At 42.8% G+C, this 20,265-nt stretch overlaps 1 protein-coding gene across 1 annotated transcript in view; it reads right to left on the bottom strand.

Annotated features, from left to right (window-relative positions):
- The window catches only part of dnah9l (dynein, axonemal, heavy polypeptide 9 like), a 365,602-nt gene that overhangs the window by 71,985 nt on the left and 273,352 nt on the right, over positions 1–20,265 (bottom strand). Inside the window, exons 61-63 of the mRNA XM_048599208.1 lie at positions 12,308–12,442; positions 11,802–11,975; positions 502–737 (exon numbers count right to left, since the gene is read on the bottom strand). Of these exons, the coding sequence (XP_048455165.1) occupies positions 502–737; positions 11,802–11,975; positions 12,308–12,442 (545 nt within the window). The remainder of the gene's footprint in view (positions 1–501; positions 738–11,801; positions 11,976–12,307; positions 12,443–20,265) is intronic.

The following is a 20,265-nucleotide window of genomic DNA, read 5'->3' as shown; positions in this document are numbered from 1 at the left end:
GACCCTTCATCAGATGAAGGGTCTAGGCCCGAAACGTCAGCCTCTCTGCTCCTATGATGCTGCTTGGCCTGCTGTGTTCATCCAGCCCTGCACCTTGTTTTCTAAAAATTGCACTGCTTTTGACATTCAAAAAAATGCATCTCCTCTTTCACATGTTGCAGATTCTTAAGAACCAAAAACAGTTCTATCTCCAATGTCCAAATTGACAAAGTACATATGGTAACACGTTTCACGCTGGCAGCTTGCATTGCCCATGTAAATGACAGATGAACCCGAAATCTCTCAGCAACCACTCTCACTGCACCCACCACCTGCCACTTCCCTGCTGGGAGCCATAACCAACCCAATGTAATTATCAGGAAAAGACGTTTCCATAGAGAATGCTGGTTCAGGCGGCATTTAAATGAAGGTTAGATGATGATTCGTTTTGCAAGTATTTGGTTTTAAATGTAAACTTTGTTGTTTTGCATATTTTGTTTGCAAATTAAGTTGTTGTCTCACCCTTTTTGACCCAAATTAATGACTTTCAAGTCTGTGCCAAATCTGTTTTTGATCCACTTGATTCCCTGAAGTTGAGGATCAATCAAGAGTGGCCATCTCTCACAGTTAGAAAAGATAGTGGCATTTTCCATGGATGTTTTATCACTGGGTAAGCCTTCATTGTTCCAGGCTGCAATTGTTGCATCATCTGAGAGCAAGGCAACAGCATCCAAACCTTCAGTCATTGGAATGGGAACCTAGATTTGGGAATGAATTCATTTAATGCATTTTGAACTGTTTCTTGTTTGAAATTTTGATACAGGAAAAACAAACTTAGAACTGCATTATTTATTGCTGTTAAATTTTAAACTAGCAAAAAACAGTTAAAGAAACAATTCACTTTGAATACTCTACATTAAGCAAAGTTAACACTTATACATAAATATTGCAATTTTTTTTTGCATGGGTGATATGTACTTAACATAATTAAAATGGCTTCATTCTATCACAATAAGCACAATCTTATTATTTATTAAGATCCAAAAATTCAGAAGCTATCTTTATGGATACACTGTCTGAAGTATGAAAGGGTAATGATGATTGCTTTCAATATCTCACTAACCATGCTTAAGCTTGGCAGAAATGTTGCCTCTTAAACAGCCCTGTGGACAAGTTATAAGAATGCACAGAGCTGACCTCATTTTAATCTCAACATGATTTATTTTCTTCTAAATTTTTGCAACTATTCATTTTTAGGATATGATCATTGTTGGCAAGGGCATAATTCGTACCCCATTCCGAATTACCCTTGAGAAGGTACAATGAATCACCTTCATGAATCACTACAGTTCTTGTGGAGTAGGTACACCCTGAGAGCTGATATGGATGGAGTTCCAGGATACTGACCTAATGAAGTTGAAGGAATTGTCATATAGTTCCTAGTCAGGATGGCGTGTACTTGGAGGGGAACCTACAGGTTGTAATGTTTCCATGCACCTGTTGCGATTGTTTTCCTAGGTGGTAGAATTTGTAGGTTTGGAAGATAATGTTGAAGGAATTTTGGTGAGTTGCTGCAATGCATCTTGAATATAGTGCAGACTACTGCCACTGCGCTCCAGTGCTAGTGGGAGTAAATGTTTAAAGTAGTGGATAAAGCGCTGCTCAAGTAAGCTGCTTTGTCCTGGGTGGTGTTGAAGTCCTTGAGTGTTAGTTGTGCCACAGTTATCCAGGCACCAGAAGATTACTCCATTACATATCTAACTTGTAACTTGTAAATGGTGGCCAGACTAGGAGAAGTCAGGAAATGAGTTGCTTACTCCAGAATTCTCAAGTGCTGACTTGCTCTTGTAGCCAGTGTTTATCTGGCTGATCCAGTCAAACTTCTGGTCAATGGTCTTCTCTCAGGATGTTGATGATGAATGATTCAACAATGGTAATGCCGCTGTTTGTCAAGGGATGATGGGAACATTTCTCCTTGTTGGAGAAGGTCGTTCTGTGGCACATGTATAGACTGAATGTTCCTAGCCACTTATCATCCCACGTCAGAATGTGGTCTAAGTTTTGCTGTTAGTGGGAACAGGCTGTTTAATTAACTGAGGAGCAATGAAAACTCCGCAATCATCAATGAAGATTCACATTTCTGGCATTATGATGGAGGAAACATAATTGATAAAGCAACTGAAGACAATTGGGCTCAGGACACTACCTTGACAAATTCCTGCAGTAGACTGTGGTGATTGGCTTTCAACAACCAGAACCATGCTAGCTATAACTTCAACCAGTAGACAGCAACCACCACACCCCCACCCTCCCAATTTGAATTCCTTCTGAATTCAGTTTTGCTCGGGCTCCTTAATGCTACACTCAGCCAAATAGTATCGACAGCAGTCACTCTCACCTCATCTCTGTCATTCAGCTCTTTAGTACATATTGTGGTCAAGACTGTAAAGAGGTCTAATGTCACTTGACCCTGATGGAATCTCAGCGGAAAACAGGTGAGTGAATGTCACATGATAACACTTGACAATACCCCATCACTTTGTTATTGATTGAGGGTAACTGATAGGGTGTACATGGGCTGGACTGGATTTGTCTTTCCTTTAGTTGACAGGACATTCTCAGCATATTTCCCTAAGACTTCATGTGGTCTGGAGTTAAGGTTGATGACTCCCAGGTTGATTCCATCGGGACTAACCTATCACTGTGTCATCTCCACAGGGAATGTAATGGAGGAGTCCAGGTCATTGGCTACAAAAGTATGGCTTTATTATGACTACGTCAGGCTGTTGCTTGACTTGTCTGTAGGACTGTTCTCCCGCTTTTGACTCAAGTCCCCAGATGTTAGTGAGGGAGACATTACAGAGTTGACTGGGCTGGATGTACCTTTGTCACAGCTGATGCTTAAGTTGATGATAGATGTTCTGTCCTATTTTATTTTCATTTGTCGTTTCTTTGGTAATTTGATACAACTGAGTGATTGGTCTGATGTTTAAAGAGTCATATTTCCCTCCACAAATAACATTAGTTAACCAGTTGTGTTTTTACAACATGGTAGTTTCACCATCAATATGCTTGTGACATACTTATTCTAAATTTATTTAATGAATTAAACTGAAAATACACCAGCAGATGCTTTTGTGGGATTAAATTTAGGAATCTGGCGCATTAGTCAGGTTTCTTGATTGACAAATCAGGGACATTACTACTATGCCACCACTCTCATTTTATTGTATCTTGCAGGTCCAACTGCATAAATTACATGCTCCAAAATTGGCATCATCAGTATCGGAAAGGTTGAACCACAAAGCAATTCGTGATTAGTAAGGGGATCAAATGTTATGGATGGAAGTCAGGAGAATGGGGTTGAGAAACATATCTGCCATGATTGAATGGTAGAGCAAACTTGATGGGCTGAATGGCCTAATTCTGCTCTGATGTCTTCCAGTGTTATGACAACAGAATAAAAAGTTTTTGAAAAGAAGCTCAGTCCAATTGCTGAGCTGCCAAGACAGGCCTGGGCTTAAAAATGTGGGCCAAGGAACAAAGGCAACAAACTTGAATTTGCAAAGTCAATGCCACTATATTTACATTATTCTTTGAAGCAGCTGACTTACGGCACGGTGGCTCAGTGGTTAACACTGCTGCCTCACAGCACCGAGGACCCGGGTGCAATCCCACCCTCAGGCGACTGTCTGCGTGGAGTTTGCACATTCTCCCTGTGTCTGCATGGGTTTCCTCCCACAGTCAAAAGATGTGCAGGTTAGGTGAATTGGCCATGCTAAGTTGCCCATAGTGTTCAGGAATGTGTGGATTGGGTCTTGGTGGGATGCTCTGAGGTTCAGTGTGGACTTGTTGGGCCAAAGGGCCTGTTTCCACACTGTAGGGATTCTATGATGATCCTATGATTTTATGAAAGCAACGTGTATGAGAGGTGAAGTTCATTTTGAAATTTCAAAAAAATGAACTAGATTCAAAGCTGCAACAGAGAGGGAGTGAACAGAGATGCTACAACACACTGTCAGGTTTCTTATTTAGTTTGATGGAAAAGGTGACTACTGTCCTGGTCAATTATGTTGATCATCCATAAATATAAACTTTTCATTCTGTTGTGGTGTTCACCTGTAAGAAAAGCAGACTGCACCCATCTTATTTCGTCCATTCTTCAGTTGATTTCAGTGGAGTTAAGGTTACAGACATATTCGACTGCCTTACAAATGTTTGCGTAGTTCTGCTTCAAAGCAATGCCAGATGGACAACGTTGGTTTCAACACCACAGGCCACAATCTGCATGGCTCTCCAGGTGATCTCAATGTGGAAGCTTGCTGGGATTTGCAGGTAGCGTCAAGTAGCTTTGTTCACCACAAGTCAATCAAAATAATTGACATAAAGTTGCTTTGAAACTGTACTATGTAAATGAAATAACTGCACAGAGGCCAGTATCCCATCACCAAGTAACTCTTTATTTACTTGTGGACTGTCCACTGGCTGCGGCCAACCAGCTCAGTCAGTCACCTGAATGGAGGAGATTCTAAACCTCCTGGTTATATTGGTCTGCCAGGGCTTTCTCGAGTGGCCTAGGTTAACAATCCCAATCAAGGACCTCGTAATCAACAAGATCCAGCTGGTTCCAATCATTATAATCCTTTCCCCCCCCTCCACTAAATCCTAGGATGTAGGCCTGGTCTTGCGACGTTTTCACCCAAGATCTGGTTCCTCTGACTTAGACTCTGGCACGGGTGGGGTGTACTGGACCGTAACCTGTCGCTCATACCCGGAGCATCTTGGGAGAACTTCCTCCTCTTCTTCCAGTGGTAATGGTATCGAGACTGCATCCATGTCGGACTCCTAGGTTTCCTCGACGCTAGACAGAGGGGGAGAACCTGCAACTTCCAACAGGTCTTCTGGCTGTTCTTAGGGGACAGGTATGTTTTGCCCCAGCCCCGTTTGTGAGATAACAGCTTTCAGGTGATTATGTGTTTGTTCCGGACTGTATCACCTACCCGAACTTTGTAAGTCACAGGACCTGACCTCACGTCAATCTCGCCCTGTACCCACACAGGGCCATTTCCATGGTTCCGGCACCAAACTTCACCCCCTGAATTAAACTGTTTCTCTCACTTACAGCAGGCACATATCTGGCATTGGCATTCTGGCTGTCGTTTCACCCTTCCCCACCTCCAAGTCTGGGAATATCAGGTCTAACCTAGTGCGGAGTCTTCTTCCCATCAGCAACTCTGCTGGAGCTATCTCTGTTGTCACATGCAGGGTGGTCCTATAATCGAACAGAGCCAGGACAGTTTGGTATAAAGTAACACTGTAGGCTGCTTCTTTAAGCCTGCCTTCATTGTTTGGACCACTCTTTCTACTAGACCATTGAATGATGGATGGTATGGAACTGTCCTTACGTGTTGAGTGTCATTTGACTTTAGGAAATATTCACATTCCCTGCTGGTAAATGACGTCCCCTTGTTTGTGACCAATATTTCTGGGAGGCCGTGTGTCGTGAGCGACGCTCGCAGCTTCTCAATCCTCATCCTGGAGTTTGCTGAATGAACTTTATGCACGTCCAACCAGTTTGAATGGGCATCCACAATGACCAGGAACATTCAGCCCACGAAAGGACCGGCATAGTCAATGTGCAACTGAGTCCAGGGTTTACCCAGCCATTCCCATGAATGTGGGGGCACTGCCAGTGGCAATTTTTGTCCTTGTTGGCACTCTGGGCACTGCCCCACCAACACAGCTGTGTTGGCATCCATCCTTGGGCACCAGACGTAGCTTCTCGCTGGCATCTTCATCTTGGAAACCCTTGGATGATCCTGGTGAAGTTCAGGCAGTATCTGGCAGTGACCTTTACTTGCGACAATCACCCTTGCTCCCCACAGTAATATACTGTCCTCGATTGTGATCTGGTCTTGTTAGATCCAGAAAGGTTTCAATCCAGGTTGCGATGGCCCTTCTGTTTCCCCTATTAGAACCAGCTGTTTTTGTTTCACTAGAAGAGATGTTTTTGTGTCCACAGTCGGATATTATCAGCGGTGACTGAAGGATGCCCAGGAAGTTTAAAACCAAAACAGACTGTTCCAGGGGAGGCACCACCATTGGAGTACCTGTCAGTAGGAGGTGGGTCAAGACATCTGCATTAGCCACTTGGCTTCCTGGATGGTGTTCTAACCTGTGCTTTTATGCACTGACAATAAGGGCCCAACACTGAATTCTACCAGAAGCTATGGGCAGCACTGCCTTGTCTTCCTTCTGTAGCCCTAGCAGTGGTTTGTGATCTGTTACTATGACAAATTGCCATCCATACAGGTACTGTTGGAACTTCCTCATACCAAAGATGACTGTCAAACCTTCCTTCACTATCTGGGCATATCTGGGAAGTGTACGCTATCAGGAGTTCCTCTCCATTGGGCCACCAGTGAGACAACACAACCGCGATACCATATGCAGAGGCATCGCATGTCACCACTACCGCTCACTTCAGATCATAGTGGGTCAACACCTTAACTGCTTTTCACTTCTCTAAAGGCTACTTCTTGGCTATGCAACCATTTCCAAGGCCGACGCTTTTTCAATAGCAAGTGTAAGGGTGCCAAGATAGAGGCTAGGTTATGAATTTCCCTTAATAATTCACTAACCCAAGGTAAGTCCTAAGCTCCAGTACAGACGTGGGAGCTGGGGTTCCTTCGATCGCCCTCACTTTACCTTCCAATGGGTGTAAAGCAGTTTTGTCAACTCTGTAACACAAGTAGTTCATTTGGGGTTGGAATTGAATCAGAGATAGTCGGAACTGTAGATGCTGGAGAATCCGAGACAACAAGGTGCAGAGCTGGATGAACACAGCAGGCCAAGCAGCATCATAGGAGCAAAAAGGCTGATGTTTCGGGCCTAGACCCTTCATCAGAAATGGGGGAGGGGAAGGGGGTTCTGCAAGCTATGCCTGCCTCTTTGTAGGTTACGTGGAACAATCCCTCTTCCGTACCTACATTGGCCCTAAACCCCACCTCTTCCTCCGTTACATTGATGACTATATCGGCGCCGCCTCGTGCTCCCACGAGGAGCTCGAACAGTTCATCCACTTCACCAACACCTTCCACCCCAACCTTAAGTTCACCTGGACCATCTCTAATACCTCTCTCTCTCCATCTTGGGCAACCACCTAGAAACCGATATCCATTTCAAGCCCACCGACTCCCACAGCTACCTAGAATACTCCTCCTCTTACCCACCTTCCTGCAAAAATGCCATCCCCTATTCCCAATTCCTCCACCTCCGCCGCATCTGCTCCCAGGATGAGGCATTCCACTCCTGTACATCTCAGATGTCCTCATTTTTCAAGGACCGCAACATCCCCCCCTCAGTGGTTGAGAACGCCCTCAACCGTGTCTCCCACATCTCCCGCAACTCATCCCTCACACCCCGTCCACGCAATAACAACCAAAAAAGAATCCCCCTCGTCCTCACGTACCACCCCACCAACCTCCGGATCCAACGCATCATCCTCCGACACTTCCGCCATCTGCAATCCGACCCCACCACCAAAGACATCTTTCCCTCCCCACCCTTATCTGCTTTCTGGAGGGACCACTCTCTCCGTGACTCCCTTGTCCGCTCCACACTCCCCTCCAGCCCCACCACACCCGGCACTTTTCCCTGCAACCGCAGGAAGTGCTACACCTGCCCCCATACCTCCTCCCTCACCCCCATCCCAGGCCCCAAGAAGACTTTCCACATCAAGCAGATGTTCACCTGCACATCTGCCAATGTGGTATACTGCATCCGCTGCACCCGTTGTGGCCTCCTCTACATCGGGGAAAGCAAGCAGAGGCTCGGGGACCGCTTTGCAGAACACCTACGCTCGGTTCGCAATAAACAACTGCACCTCCCAGTCGCGAACCATTTCAACTCCCCCTCCCATTCCTCAGATGACATGTCCATCCTGGGCGTCCTGCAGTGCCACAACAATGCCACCCGAAGGTGGCAGGAACAGCAACTCATATTCCGCTTGGGAACCCTGCAGCCCAATGGTATCAATGTGGATTTCACAAGCTTCAAAATCTCCCCTCCCCCTACCGCATCCCAAAACCAGCCCAGCTCGTCCCCACCTCCCTAACCTATTCTTCCTCCCACCGATCCCCTCCTCCCACCTCAAGCCCCACCCCCATCTCCTACCTACTAACCTCATCCCACCCCCTTGACCTGTCCGTCCTCCCTGGACTGACCTATCCCCTCCCTAACTCCCCACCTACACTCACCTTTACTGGCTCCATTCCCGCCTCTTCGACCTGTTTGTTTCCTCTCCACCTATCTTCTCCTCTATCCATCTTCTATCTGCCTCCCCCTCTCTCCCTATTTATTTCAGAACCCCCTTCCCTTCCCCCATTTCTGATGAAGGGTCTAGGCCCGAAACGTCAGCCTTTTTGCTCCTATGATGCTGCTTGGCCTGCTGTGTTCATCCAGCTCTGCACCTTGTTGTCTCTAGTTCATGTGGGGCACCTGGAACACACATTTTTCCTGTCTAAGGCAAACACCTGCCTGGGAGAAACATTTAAGCACTGCGTCCATGTTCTTCAAGTGCTCTTTATTGGTCTTCCCTGTTATTAGCACGATAGTCAGATAAATGGCAGCCTGGGCTAGCCCTTGTAAAATATTCTCTGTGGTCCACTGGAAAAGGCCGCAGGCTGATAATACCCCAAATGGCAGTTTTGTATATTGGAACAAACCCCTATAGGTATTAATTGTAGCATATTTCCAGGACTCATCATCCAGTTGCAATTGCAGATAGGCATGGCTCACATCCAGCTTTGTAAAGGACAGCATCACCCCTCACCCCCGACCAACTTTGCATATGAGTCTTCTATGCAAGGGATTGAGTATTTATCCTGCTGTGAGAAATGGTTTACCGTTTGCTTAAAACCCCCACAGAGGCAAACTGAGGAATCAGGCTTCACAATCAGTACAACCGGTGCCGGCCATTCTGCAAACTGCACTGGTTTGATGATTCCTTCACCCTCCAGCCTCCTGATTTCTGCCTCTACTTTTGCCCACGTGGCAAATGGCACTGGGTGGGCCCTTGCAAAATCATGGAATTGCTTCCTGGTCAACATGTCAGGGGAGGTGATGGCCTAGTGGTATTATCACTGGACTGTTAATCCAGAGACCCATATAATGTTCTGGGGACCCAGGTTCAAATCCTGCCATGGCAGATGGTGGAATTTGAATTCAATAAAATAACTGGAATTAAGAGCCTAATGATGACCATGAATCCATTGTCGATTGTCAGGAAAAACCATCTGGTTTACGAATGTCCTTTGGGGAAGGAAACTGCCATCCTTACCTGGTCTGGCCTACATGTGACTCCAAACCCACAGCAATGTAGTGGACTCTGAACTGCCATTTAGGCAATTAGGGATGGGCAATAAATGCTGTCTAGCCAGTGACACCCTCATCCTGTTAATGAACAAAAGGATGTAAAGTGGCTTTGGTTCCTCTGATAGTCCCAGGCTCTTCCTGAAATACTCCCGAATATTTCACTAAGACATCACTGAGGCAGCTATTTTCTAATCGAAGAATGTTGAGCCAATCCAGGTGAATCTTCCTCAACCAATTCCATCCCAATAGGCTTGGGCCTGAGCCTCTTGCTACCATCAGTGGGAACTGCATCAACTGCTTCTCATAAGAGAGTGGAACCGAAGTCGTACCCTTAATCTGCAACGGTTCCCCAGTGTATATTCTCAGTCTGGCTGAGGTCTTACACAAACTTGAGGGTTGCAGTCCCGAACGAATCTGGTTAAAGACAGATCCTGCAACACAGATACAGCTGTGCCAGTATCAACGTCCACGGGAACCGGGTGACGATTTAACCAAACATTAATTTTAATCAGTTCCAATTTGGATGACACTTAGCAATTTAATTGTTCCAACCCACATGTACGAGGTCTTTCCAGGGTGTGCACTCTCCCAGATACCAGCTATGAATTTTCTTACTCAAGTCAGGTCTTGTAGGACTCCTTTTCTGTCTCAAGTCTGCATATCAGCAGCAACAACAATGGTTTGCTGTCTCAGATTCTGATTTTTCACTGCGTGGCCGAGGCTCGGCTTTGTGGGGTCTTGCTGTGGGCTGGGCCTAGTGTCCCTCTGCTCAGGATATGCCCTGCATGAGACTCTGCGACTGCCTACACTTACATGATGTTCCCCAAGCTCAGTTGGACAGGTGAGGGAGTCTACTTCCATTGGGATACCACATTTTCTAATGACAAAGCCAGTGTGGCACTTGATTAAAGTCCAGTTGGGCTTCAACTAGTAGGCACTTCTGCACGGTTACGTCATTAATTCCACATACCAAATGGTCTCTCAGCAGCTCATTCAGGGTTAACCCAAAATCACATGCCTCTGCCAGTTGTGTCAACCTCATCAAAAATCCCAATATGGATTTCCCTGGTTCTTAATAACAGCCAAATAAAACTGATAGCGTTTCAGAATTAGAGGTGGTTTGGGGTTATAATATTCCTTAACCAACTCCATCAATGTTTGGAAGGTTTTAGTGTATGGTGCCTCTGAGAAAGTCAAGCCTCTTATAACTGAGAATGCTGAAGGGTCCACAAGCAGTCAGGAGGATTACTTGTCACTTCTCATCTGCCCCAATGTCATTTTCCCAGAAAAAATATTGCATTCTTTCAACATTCTGGGCCCAGTCTTTGGCAGCAGGAACAAACAAGTCAAGCTTCCCAAATAAAAGCACGATGCCAGAATCACTTATCCCAACTGCTGCAAGCGAATGTTCTTCACGCATATTCTGTTTGCTCCCATTGCTCTGAAATAACTGCAGAGGCTGGTATCCCATCACCAGGTGTCCCTTTATTTACTTGTGGCCAGCCAGCTCAGAGTCAGTCCCCAGAACTGGGGAGATTCTAAATCACCTGGTTATATTGGTCAGCCAGGGCTTTCCTGATTGACACAGGTTAATGACACCAATCAAGGATCTCAGTCAACAAGATCCAGCTGGTTCCAATCAATGCAGCAGACAAAGTTTTAGTCCTGCATTTATTCACCCTTTCCTTTCTGAAGTCTGAGTCTTGAGGAGAACTGGAGTTGTTGTAAAGCTAGTCACAGACAGAACAATCACAAGTTTCAAGATGCTTGAAGGCTGTGTAAAAACGAAATAAAAACCAAAAGAGCTGTGGATGCTGTAAATTAGCAAACAAAAATAGAAGTTGCTGGAAAAGCTCAGCAGATCTGGCAGCATCTGTGGAGAAAAATCAGAGTTAACATTTTGGGTCCAATTACCCTTCCTCAGAACAGTTCTAAGGAAGGGTCACCGTTTTTGTTCCTGTGTAAATACTAAACTGGCAGAACAGCTCTTTCAGGCTGGCTCAGTTCGAGGGGTACATTCATATACAAAAGTAATCAATAATCACACTATTCTTGTTAGGGGCAGAGGAAAACAAAACAATATCCTAAAAAGAACTAATTTAAGTTGCAGACTGAACAAAAACTTAGTTTTAACATTGTAGTGCCATATAAAATGTTAGAATTCTGATGTCCTGATGTGCAGGTAAACTCGTGTCCTTTTTAAGCAGAATGAAAACTAGTTTACAATTATGCTTCAGTTCCCAGAGATAAGTCGTTAGTAGACCAGAAGAAAATTGTTTTGAACCGTCTATGGTCTTCGTAAAATTAGAACATTTTAATAGATGACATTGACACGCTAAAGGTCATCAATACCATTGAGACTATGCTTTTAAATATCTGTGTTAAAAAAGAGTTCCAAGGACTGTTGCATGAAAATACATTTTACTACTAGCAACTGAAGTATATACCTTTTGACTTCTTAGGTAAGGCATCCACATGTTTTGAACAAGCTCATATCGATACTTCTTTGAGAAAGAACCAGCATAAGAAATGAAAGCTGCCATCAAGAGAACATCTCCACAGAGAGTTTTCTCCTGTTCGGAATACTGTGTGACAGACTGAGCCCAGCGTACATTCTCTGACTGATGTAAGAAAACAAGAAATTAACATTAATAAATATGAAAAACAATATTGAATGGAAAGGTATATTCAATTCCTTTTCATGAAAATGAAGTTAAGCAGCATACACCAAATGAACAATAACATGACAAATGTTGCCTATTACATCACAATACTTTGTTTTTAATAAAATGTTAATGTTTTATTGAACAGTGGAAAAATGTATGTTAGATGGAGGTATTTAAGATGAGACAGTATTTAAAGAATTCTGTTTTTTTGAACCATTAGCACTGTTTTGGGATGAGCAGTACACTATAAAATAGTACAATGCTGCACAGGAGCTTTTACAGCTTACCTCCAAACCTTTCACTAATCTGTTAGCTAGTTCAATTGTCTTATTGGTTCTTTTCACTCGATCCTGACAACGGACTTTTTCAGATGTGGCCTTTTCAAAGGCTTCTGTTAATCCAGTCAAGCATGTGTCTAGATCCTTTCAGTAATGAAAAATAATTGTAAGGAAAACAAAATCTCTAGCTCAGTGCTCCATTACAATATCTCTTCATACCATATGATCAAAGACTAAAATAAACTTCTGGGTCTCTTCTTCGAAGTCTTCACCTGGTGGGAAATTCATAGCAACTTCATCTCCCAGGCTTCCATTTAAAATTAACAATCAATTACATCATCGGGATATAACATGCACGTGCAAAGATGGATCCCACCAAAACTGGGTGGGTGCCTTTCCTACTTGTTGAATAGAACAGGTCAATATTCAAACAATGGGATCCTGGCAACTGCTTGCAAGCATTCATCTTAAAAATTCACCATATTGTCCTATGGCAGCATGTTTATTATGGTTTTAATTGTAGAACTTTAATATTTTGCCAATGAAATGTCCCTGGTATAAAAATCTTAGTTATTTTCCCCTGAATTGTGTCACAATTGTCAATTTGTAGTAGTGTACTTCTGTATGCTGTGTTTGCAAAGTAACATTTATTATTCATATAAACATTCCTTGAATAATTAATATATTTAGAGATCCAGTGGTGATTATATATAGCATGTTATAATAACTTGGTCACATAAGCCATTGGCTGATCAAGGCAGCCAACATGTCTGTTGATCAACAGTATATACACTTGCACCATGCAACTCTAAAAGGAGAAAGTTGCATAATTTCCCAATCAAACAATAAGTAAATCATGCCCATAAGAGAAAGGAAATGATTAAAAAGAAGAAATTTAACTACACACTCATTGAAGGCAAGATTGCACAGAAGAATACTTGAAACGAGAAATTACATTACAAAAAAGGCGCAATGAATTGTACTTGAATTTCTGTAACAGTTTTAAGATGAAATAAAGACTGTCAAATCAGTACCTGAGGATAAGCAACACCAAAGAACAAATATAATGGTGATGAGTACTACTCATTGAATTACATTTTTATTCCCGAGTGGGGTTGAAGACATACAAAAACATGACAAAAAGGGGCAGAAGTTGGCCATTCAGCCGCTCATGTCTGCTCTGCAATTCAATAAGATCTCTTTAACTCTACATTCTCAACTATCACCATAACCCTGACTCCCTTGTCAATCAAAAATCTGACTAATTCAGCCTTGAATTTATTCAATGAAGCAGACTTCAATGCTCTCTGGGGAACCGAATTCCAAACACCAATATTTTCGGAGAAGTAGTTCCTCCTCACGTCTGTAATTAATGGGACACCCTTGTACAGATAATTAAATAATAAACAAAAAACTGCCAGTGCTGGAAATCTAAAATGAAAGTGGAGAACACTGGAAATATTCAGCACGTGAGGGAACATTTGTGGGCATAAAAACAGTTATTCTCTTAGGTAAATTATCTGCTCGGAGGAAATCATGTACAACATTTAAAGGAAAATTTTCAAATAGACTTTAAAAATGCATTACCATGCCAACTTGGAAGCTATCTATTAAATATTATACACAATCTACTCATAGGATTTTATTTAAATCAAATAGAATGCTGAGATCAGAAAGATTTTCTAACGCATCAAATAAACATTAAATGTTGTCCTGTAACATAAAATGAAGATAATGTAAATTATGATTTTAATATAAATAATATATTAATTTGCTATTTCATATGAACAAAGAATATGCTGTCATGTCTGCTGTTTTTGAGTACTATAAATTATTCCTAATGTGGAAAAGCATATGCATTTTTTCTTTACACATTAATATGAGTAGTCTAAGACTAAATGCAGATGCATATTGTGATGTTTGCAGATAATTTCAAAGTAGCTACATTTTCTCTCTGAATTTCTTTGTACTTGAAGTGCTGCCCTTTTCAAAACAAGTGAAAGTTCAATCAAGTTTTGGTGCCATGATGATCAAACAGTGTCACATCACTATGGCAATGTCTGCCAGGGCCACAAATGCAGATCAGCTTTAATTGTACTAGGCCTTATTGCTGGTGCATGTCAATCAGAACCTATGAATTGAAGAAAATTTGCTCTGTTCATTCTGTTAAATGATGTATCCAATTAAACCTGTTAGAATTCATGATCTTCAGTCAAGGTTAAATGAAAGTAGTTACTCCTGTCAGCTATGTGATTAAATGCTGCCTACATCAGGCACATTTATGTGCGAAATTAAAATTTTGTCTAAAGCATGAATCTTTATGCATGCCAGTTAATTATCTTGCAGTCCTTCTACACATTAAATGCCCAGTACATTTGTTCTTAATCATCAGGTGCAATTTAAAACACTCTTCATACCCAGTATTTAACTAGATTCCTCCATTTTAATGAATTCCGTTCTAACTGAAAATTTTACTCTTTTCATGGCTTGTCTGTTGCTACAGATTATCGACATTTGAAGGTGTAGTAACTGTACACTCATAAAAACTAAAAAAATTTAATGTTTGAGAACTATTTAACAGGAATCTTGTTCGATACAACTTTTATAACGAACTATGATCTGTTGTACGATGGCATGGTGCCTTGCATTTTTAGACGTTCATTTTCTGATGTGCATGGCACTGTGAGTCCATGCAGTCCTTTGAATAGCACATCACAAAAGTAGTTACAACCATAAAATTCACTGTTATTTGCAGTTTGTTCAATGGGCTTTGCTTTTTTTTTCAGAAGAAGTCAAGCTAAATTTAGTTTATTTTTCAGCATCTAAATAATCAAAAAATGACAACAGGATGATAAAGGGCACAGATCAGCAACAAAAAGTCTTAGTTATTATCATAACTAAGATGATAAGCCAATCTGAGTTATTGGTGTATCTGTGATTTTTAAAGTGAGATTTGTAGCTATTTGGATGGAAAAGGTTTAAATACTTAACAGAATGTTCTTTCCAGAAGTACTTTATTGTATGTTTACTTTTCAAATGAATCATCTTAGCCATCCCCCAAAATCAGCATGGACTCCTTAAATAAGGAGGCTGTACCTTTGCAATTCAAGATATTCAACAACACCACCATCAATGCAAGTCCTTGAATGTGCTTCAGGGTGGAAAGATACCACTGAAATATCTCCCTCTCTTTCCCTCAACCAAACTAAGATGGGCAATCTCGTATCCCTATTCTGAATGTGACAGTAGAGCAAAATTGGAATCATCCATTACAAGATATAATGTCCTTCTAGCATTGCAGATATTGAGGAAGATTTTCAGTGTAATTTCACAGGAAGGGAGTAATAAATGTAATAGGCAGATGGAGGTGCAAGCTTTTAAATTCGGACAGGATCATGGTAGTCTTTGGAATCCAACTCTGTCCAGAGACCGACTACAATCATGATGTTTTCCTTCCCCATTGCCCCTAGACAATGTCTCCAGGAGAGACATGAATCCAGTCAGAAATCTGTCTCAAACTGGCAACTACCTTGAATCAGGAAGTTCGGTCAGGATTATTGTCATGTCACTGGTGTCTGTGCAACATCCACTCTGCCAAACCAGCTGAGAGATTCTGTCAAAGTAGAAAATCTTGTACTGTATTTAACCTGGGGTTAGAGCAATTACAGATTTGTACAAATAGAATTTTAAAAAATGTGATTTTAAAGCCGCAGCCCACACTCTATGAAGGTGAGAAGAAATAAAAGAATATTAAAACTTTGCAAAATTAGAGGTACCTTTAATATCTGATGTTAAAATTATATCACTAAATGCAATTCTCAATAAAAAAAGTTACCCAATGTGTTCTACATTTATTATTAAAGCTCTTCTATTACTTTTAACTTGTGTAGCCTCTTCTAGTTTCTCTTTCTTTCTTGGATTGCAAGTGGGCTCCCTGGTCACTAAATGGCTTGTTTGTTAAAGAACTCCTTCATGCTTCACAGCGCCAGGGACCCAGGTTCGATTCCAGCCTTGTGTGACTGTGTGGAATTTGCACATTCCTCCCCCTGTTGGCATGGTGTACTGGGTGCTCTGGTTTCCTCTCACAGTCTAAAGATGTGTGGGTTAGGTAGATTGGCAATGCTAAATTGTCCACAGTGTCCAGGGATGTGCAGGCTAGGTGGAACAGCTATGGTAAATGCATTATTACAGGGATAGGGTAGGAAGCTGGATTTGATTGGGATGCTCTTCAGAAGGACAGTGTGGACTCAAAGGATTCTATTGTAGGGGTGCATGGTGGCTCAGTGGTTAGCACTGCTGCCTCACAGTGCCAGGGAGCTGGTTTTGATCCCAGCCTCGGGCGACTGTCTGTGTGAAGTTTGCACATTCTCCCCATGTCTGTGTGGGTTTCCTCCAGGTGCTCCGGTTTCCTCCCACAGTCCAAAGATGTGAGGTTAGGTGAATTGGCTATACTAAATTGTCCATTGTATGTAGGGTGGGAAATGCAGAGATAGGGTAGAGGGTGAGTCTGGGTGGGATGCTCTTCCGAAGTTCTGTGTGGACTTGATGGGCCGAATGGCCTGCTTCCACACTGTAGGGATTCTATGGTCTATCAGTTTATTGTGCATCCACAATTCAGGTTTGGGATCCAGAAATGTGAACAATGTCAGGTTCTTGACCCCAGAACAAATTCTATTCCTTAGTCACAGCAAATTGTGGGGTTTGAAGAAGTTGATTTTCATTTTCAAATCTCCACATACCAACATATCCACAGCAGAGAAGGGGCATAATGATCCTCAACTGGAAAGAGCTCCAAATATTACCCCAAGCTAAAACATAGTGCCATTCTATAATTATCAGTTTAAATTAGTGAAGCTTACCCTTTATACATTGTAACTTACTAAAAAAAAACTTGTTTACTTTTACTGTGTAATCATTCATCAAAAAAACCAGGTTTATATACTTAACATTTTTCTTTTTTAAAATACTTTCAGGGATATAGATGTCACTGGCAAGGTCAGCATTTGTTCCTCTCCCTAATTTCTCGTCCAAGTGGCATGTAGATCAGTTTAGAGGTCAGCTATGAATCAACAGCATTGTTAGGACCAAAAGTCACATGTAGGTCAGACTAAGTAAGGATGGCAGATTTCTTTCCCTAATGGATATCAGGGAACCAGATGGATTTTTACAACAATTGGTGATGGAGCCATTATGGAGACCAGGGGCTGCAAAGTACATGCCCCCACCAGCTGTGTTTTTGGTGGAAGTGGCATGTAATATAGGTTGGGCAGCTGGTCCACTATTTCCCCACCCATCCCTATGGGGTGAATGGGTGTCAAAATCTACAACGAGTCACCACATGTAAATAAATAAATAAATAAATAAATAAAGGTCCGTTGTACTTGTTAAAAATTGGCCACCAGAGCTCTGGTGACACCAAGACTGCAGGACTGATGACAAATTGGCCAGTGGCTGTACAGGGTGAACTTCCTCTCATTGAGGGGGCAATCTCACTACATCATTGCCTCCCCATAATTTAATATTTTGCACAGACTAGAAAAGAGGGGGAGCAACAGTGGGACTAATTAAATCGCTCTTGCGGTGTGCTGGCTCAGACGTAATTGACCAAATGGGCTTTCTTTCCTGTAACCTCTTCTGTGATTCAGTGATAATAAATTTAGTGACACCTAGTAATGCAAGTTTGGGGGAGGTGGGTGCGATGTGTGAATTGATGCCCAAAGCACCTTAAATTGCCCCTGAAAATTAAACCATGTGGCTGAGCAAAGAAAGGTCACACCTGCGACCTCTCCCCATACAATGAAATGGAATTGGTGAGGACCTTCTCCACTGATCCAGTTTCCACTTCTCCTACACTCACTGCACCAGCTCAAGCAATCATCAGATTCTTCATACCTGCTCTCACTGCTCAAGAGACAGAGCCTGTGACTGGAGGAACGGAAAGGGTGGAGGGAGCGAACAGCTGATCGGTTGAGATAATGGGTTACTTAGGCCAGTTCCCAGCGCTCACTTAGCAGAGTTTCAAGAGGCAAAAATGACAGCAATTCAATGCAATGAGTACTCAATACACACAAGGTCTGGAACTGTGCGCGAGCCGGGGAGGGAGCAGGGCCGGAGACTCAGGGGTAGGGTGTGGTATGGTGGGGCGGGGTGGAGGAGCAGGGCCCAAGTTTTGGGATGGCAATAAGAGCAGGGCCTGAGTGTCAGAGGTGGATGGAGAAGAGGAAGCATTGCTCTTGATAAGAGACGTGTGAAGTTTTCAAAGGGGAAGTGTTCAGCACAGCTGGGAATTTGTGGCATTCACAACGCTGCTGTCATATTTAAAATTTGGCTGCACACCACTTCAGATGCTACAAGCTAGGAGTTGCCTTTTGTCTGAGGAAGGGTCATAGGACCCGTAACGTTAACTCTAATTTTTTCTTCACAGATGCTGCCAGACCTGCTGAGCTTTTCCAGCAACTTCTGATTTTATTGCTTTTGACATGATCATTCTGCACCATTATCTTCAAAGACAGCACCTCTCATGCTCCTGCAAAACCACTAATTCCTATTGCATCCACCGTCACCATGCTCAGTCTCAGTGACCCTTTGTCTCAGTGCAGGAAAATATTGCTCACCCCACAAACTGTTGTCTCCACATCAACCCGAATAACATACCTGCAATCACTTGACTTGTAGGATTGGACATGGTCAAGCCCCTGGCCTGGAATATCATGGTGTCATAAAGCAACAGGTAACCCCTTGACTGTTTAATGCTCTGAGCCATGACAAGCTACTGCCTCTTTCTATGTACTAATAGGTAATGCAAGTAACAGAGGTTGGCAGTCTCCATGTAAGCGCAAAGTGAGTGAGTGTCAATAAATGAAGCGAAAAGCCTGAAGATGTATCCATGTAGATACAGGAAATGTATAGGCGTGCAAAATGACCTGGCAGAAGCATGCAAATTGTAGGTGTTCCTGGGCTCTGAAGTGAAGTCCTGAAGTGGTGTGTAGGTTTGTTGGAGAGCAGGCAAGGTGATGTGGTGAGGCTGGTGGTTTGCCATTGCTGACTTGCATAAAGGGTGGAGCAGAAGCATAAGACTATAAGATACAGGAGCAAATTAGGCCATTCGGCTTACAGGTCTAAACACCTTTGGATTGGGGCTGATTTGTTTCTCAGCCTCTTTCCTCTGCCTTCTCCCCTTCACCCTTTATCCCCTTACCAACCATGAACCTATCTCGGTCTTAAATGCATTCAATGACTTGACCTCCACAGCTTGCTGTGACACTGAGTTCCACAGATTGACCTCTAACTGAAGAAATTCCTCTCATCTCAGTTCTAAAGGGTCATCTCTTCACTCTGAGGCTATGCCCTCAGGTCCTAGTCTCTCTTACTAGTGGAAATACTTTCTCCACGTTCACTCTATTCAGGCATTACAGTTTCTGTAAGTTTCAATAAGATCCCCCCGCATCTTCATCGAGAATAGACCCAGAGTCCTCAACCAACCTTCATATGACAAGCCCTTCATCACCGAGATTCTTCTTGTAAACCTGCTCTAGAACCCCTCCAACACCAGCACATCCCTCCTTAGATATGGGGCCCAAAATTCCAAGTGCAGTCTTACCACAGCCTTATACAGCCTCAGCAGTACATTTCCACTACTGTATTCTAATACTCTTGAAATGAATGCTAATATTGTATTTGCCTTCCTAACTGCCATCTGAACATGCAAATTAACCCTTACGAAAATCCTGAATGAGGACTCCCAAGTCCCTTTGCGCTTCAGATTTCCAAAGCCTTTCCCCATTTAGAAAATAGTCTACTCCTTTAATCTTCCAACCAAAGTGTGTAATCTCACACTTTCCCACATTGTATTCCATCTGTCACTTCTTTGCCCACTGCCCTTGCCTGTCCAAGTCCTTCTGCAGCCTTCCCGCTCCCTCAACACGATCTATCATTCACCTTTGTGTCATCTGCAAACTTAACAACAA

This window comes from Rhincodon typus, chromosome 7 (genome assembly GCF_021869965.1).
Source record: "Rhincodon typus isolate 14 chromosome 7, sRhiTyp1.1, whole genome shotgun sequence".
NCBI lineage: Eukaryota > Metazoa > Chordata > Chondrichthyes > Orectolobiformes > Rhincodontidae > Rhincodon > Rhincodon typus.
The sequence above is the reverse complement of the archived record's forward strand: the minus strand, read 5'-3'. Positions and strand labels throughout refer to the sequence as shown.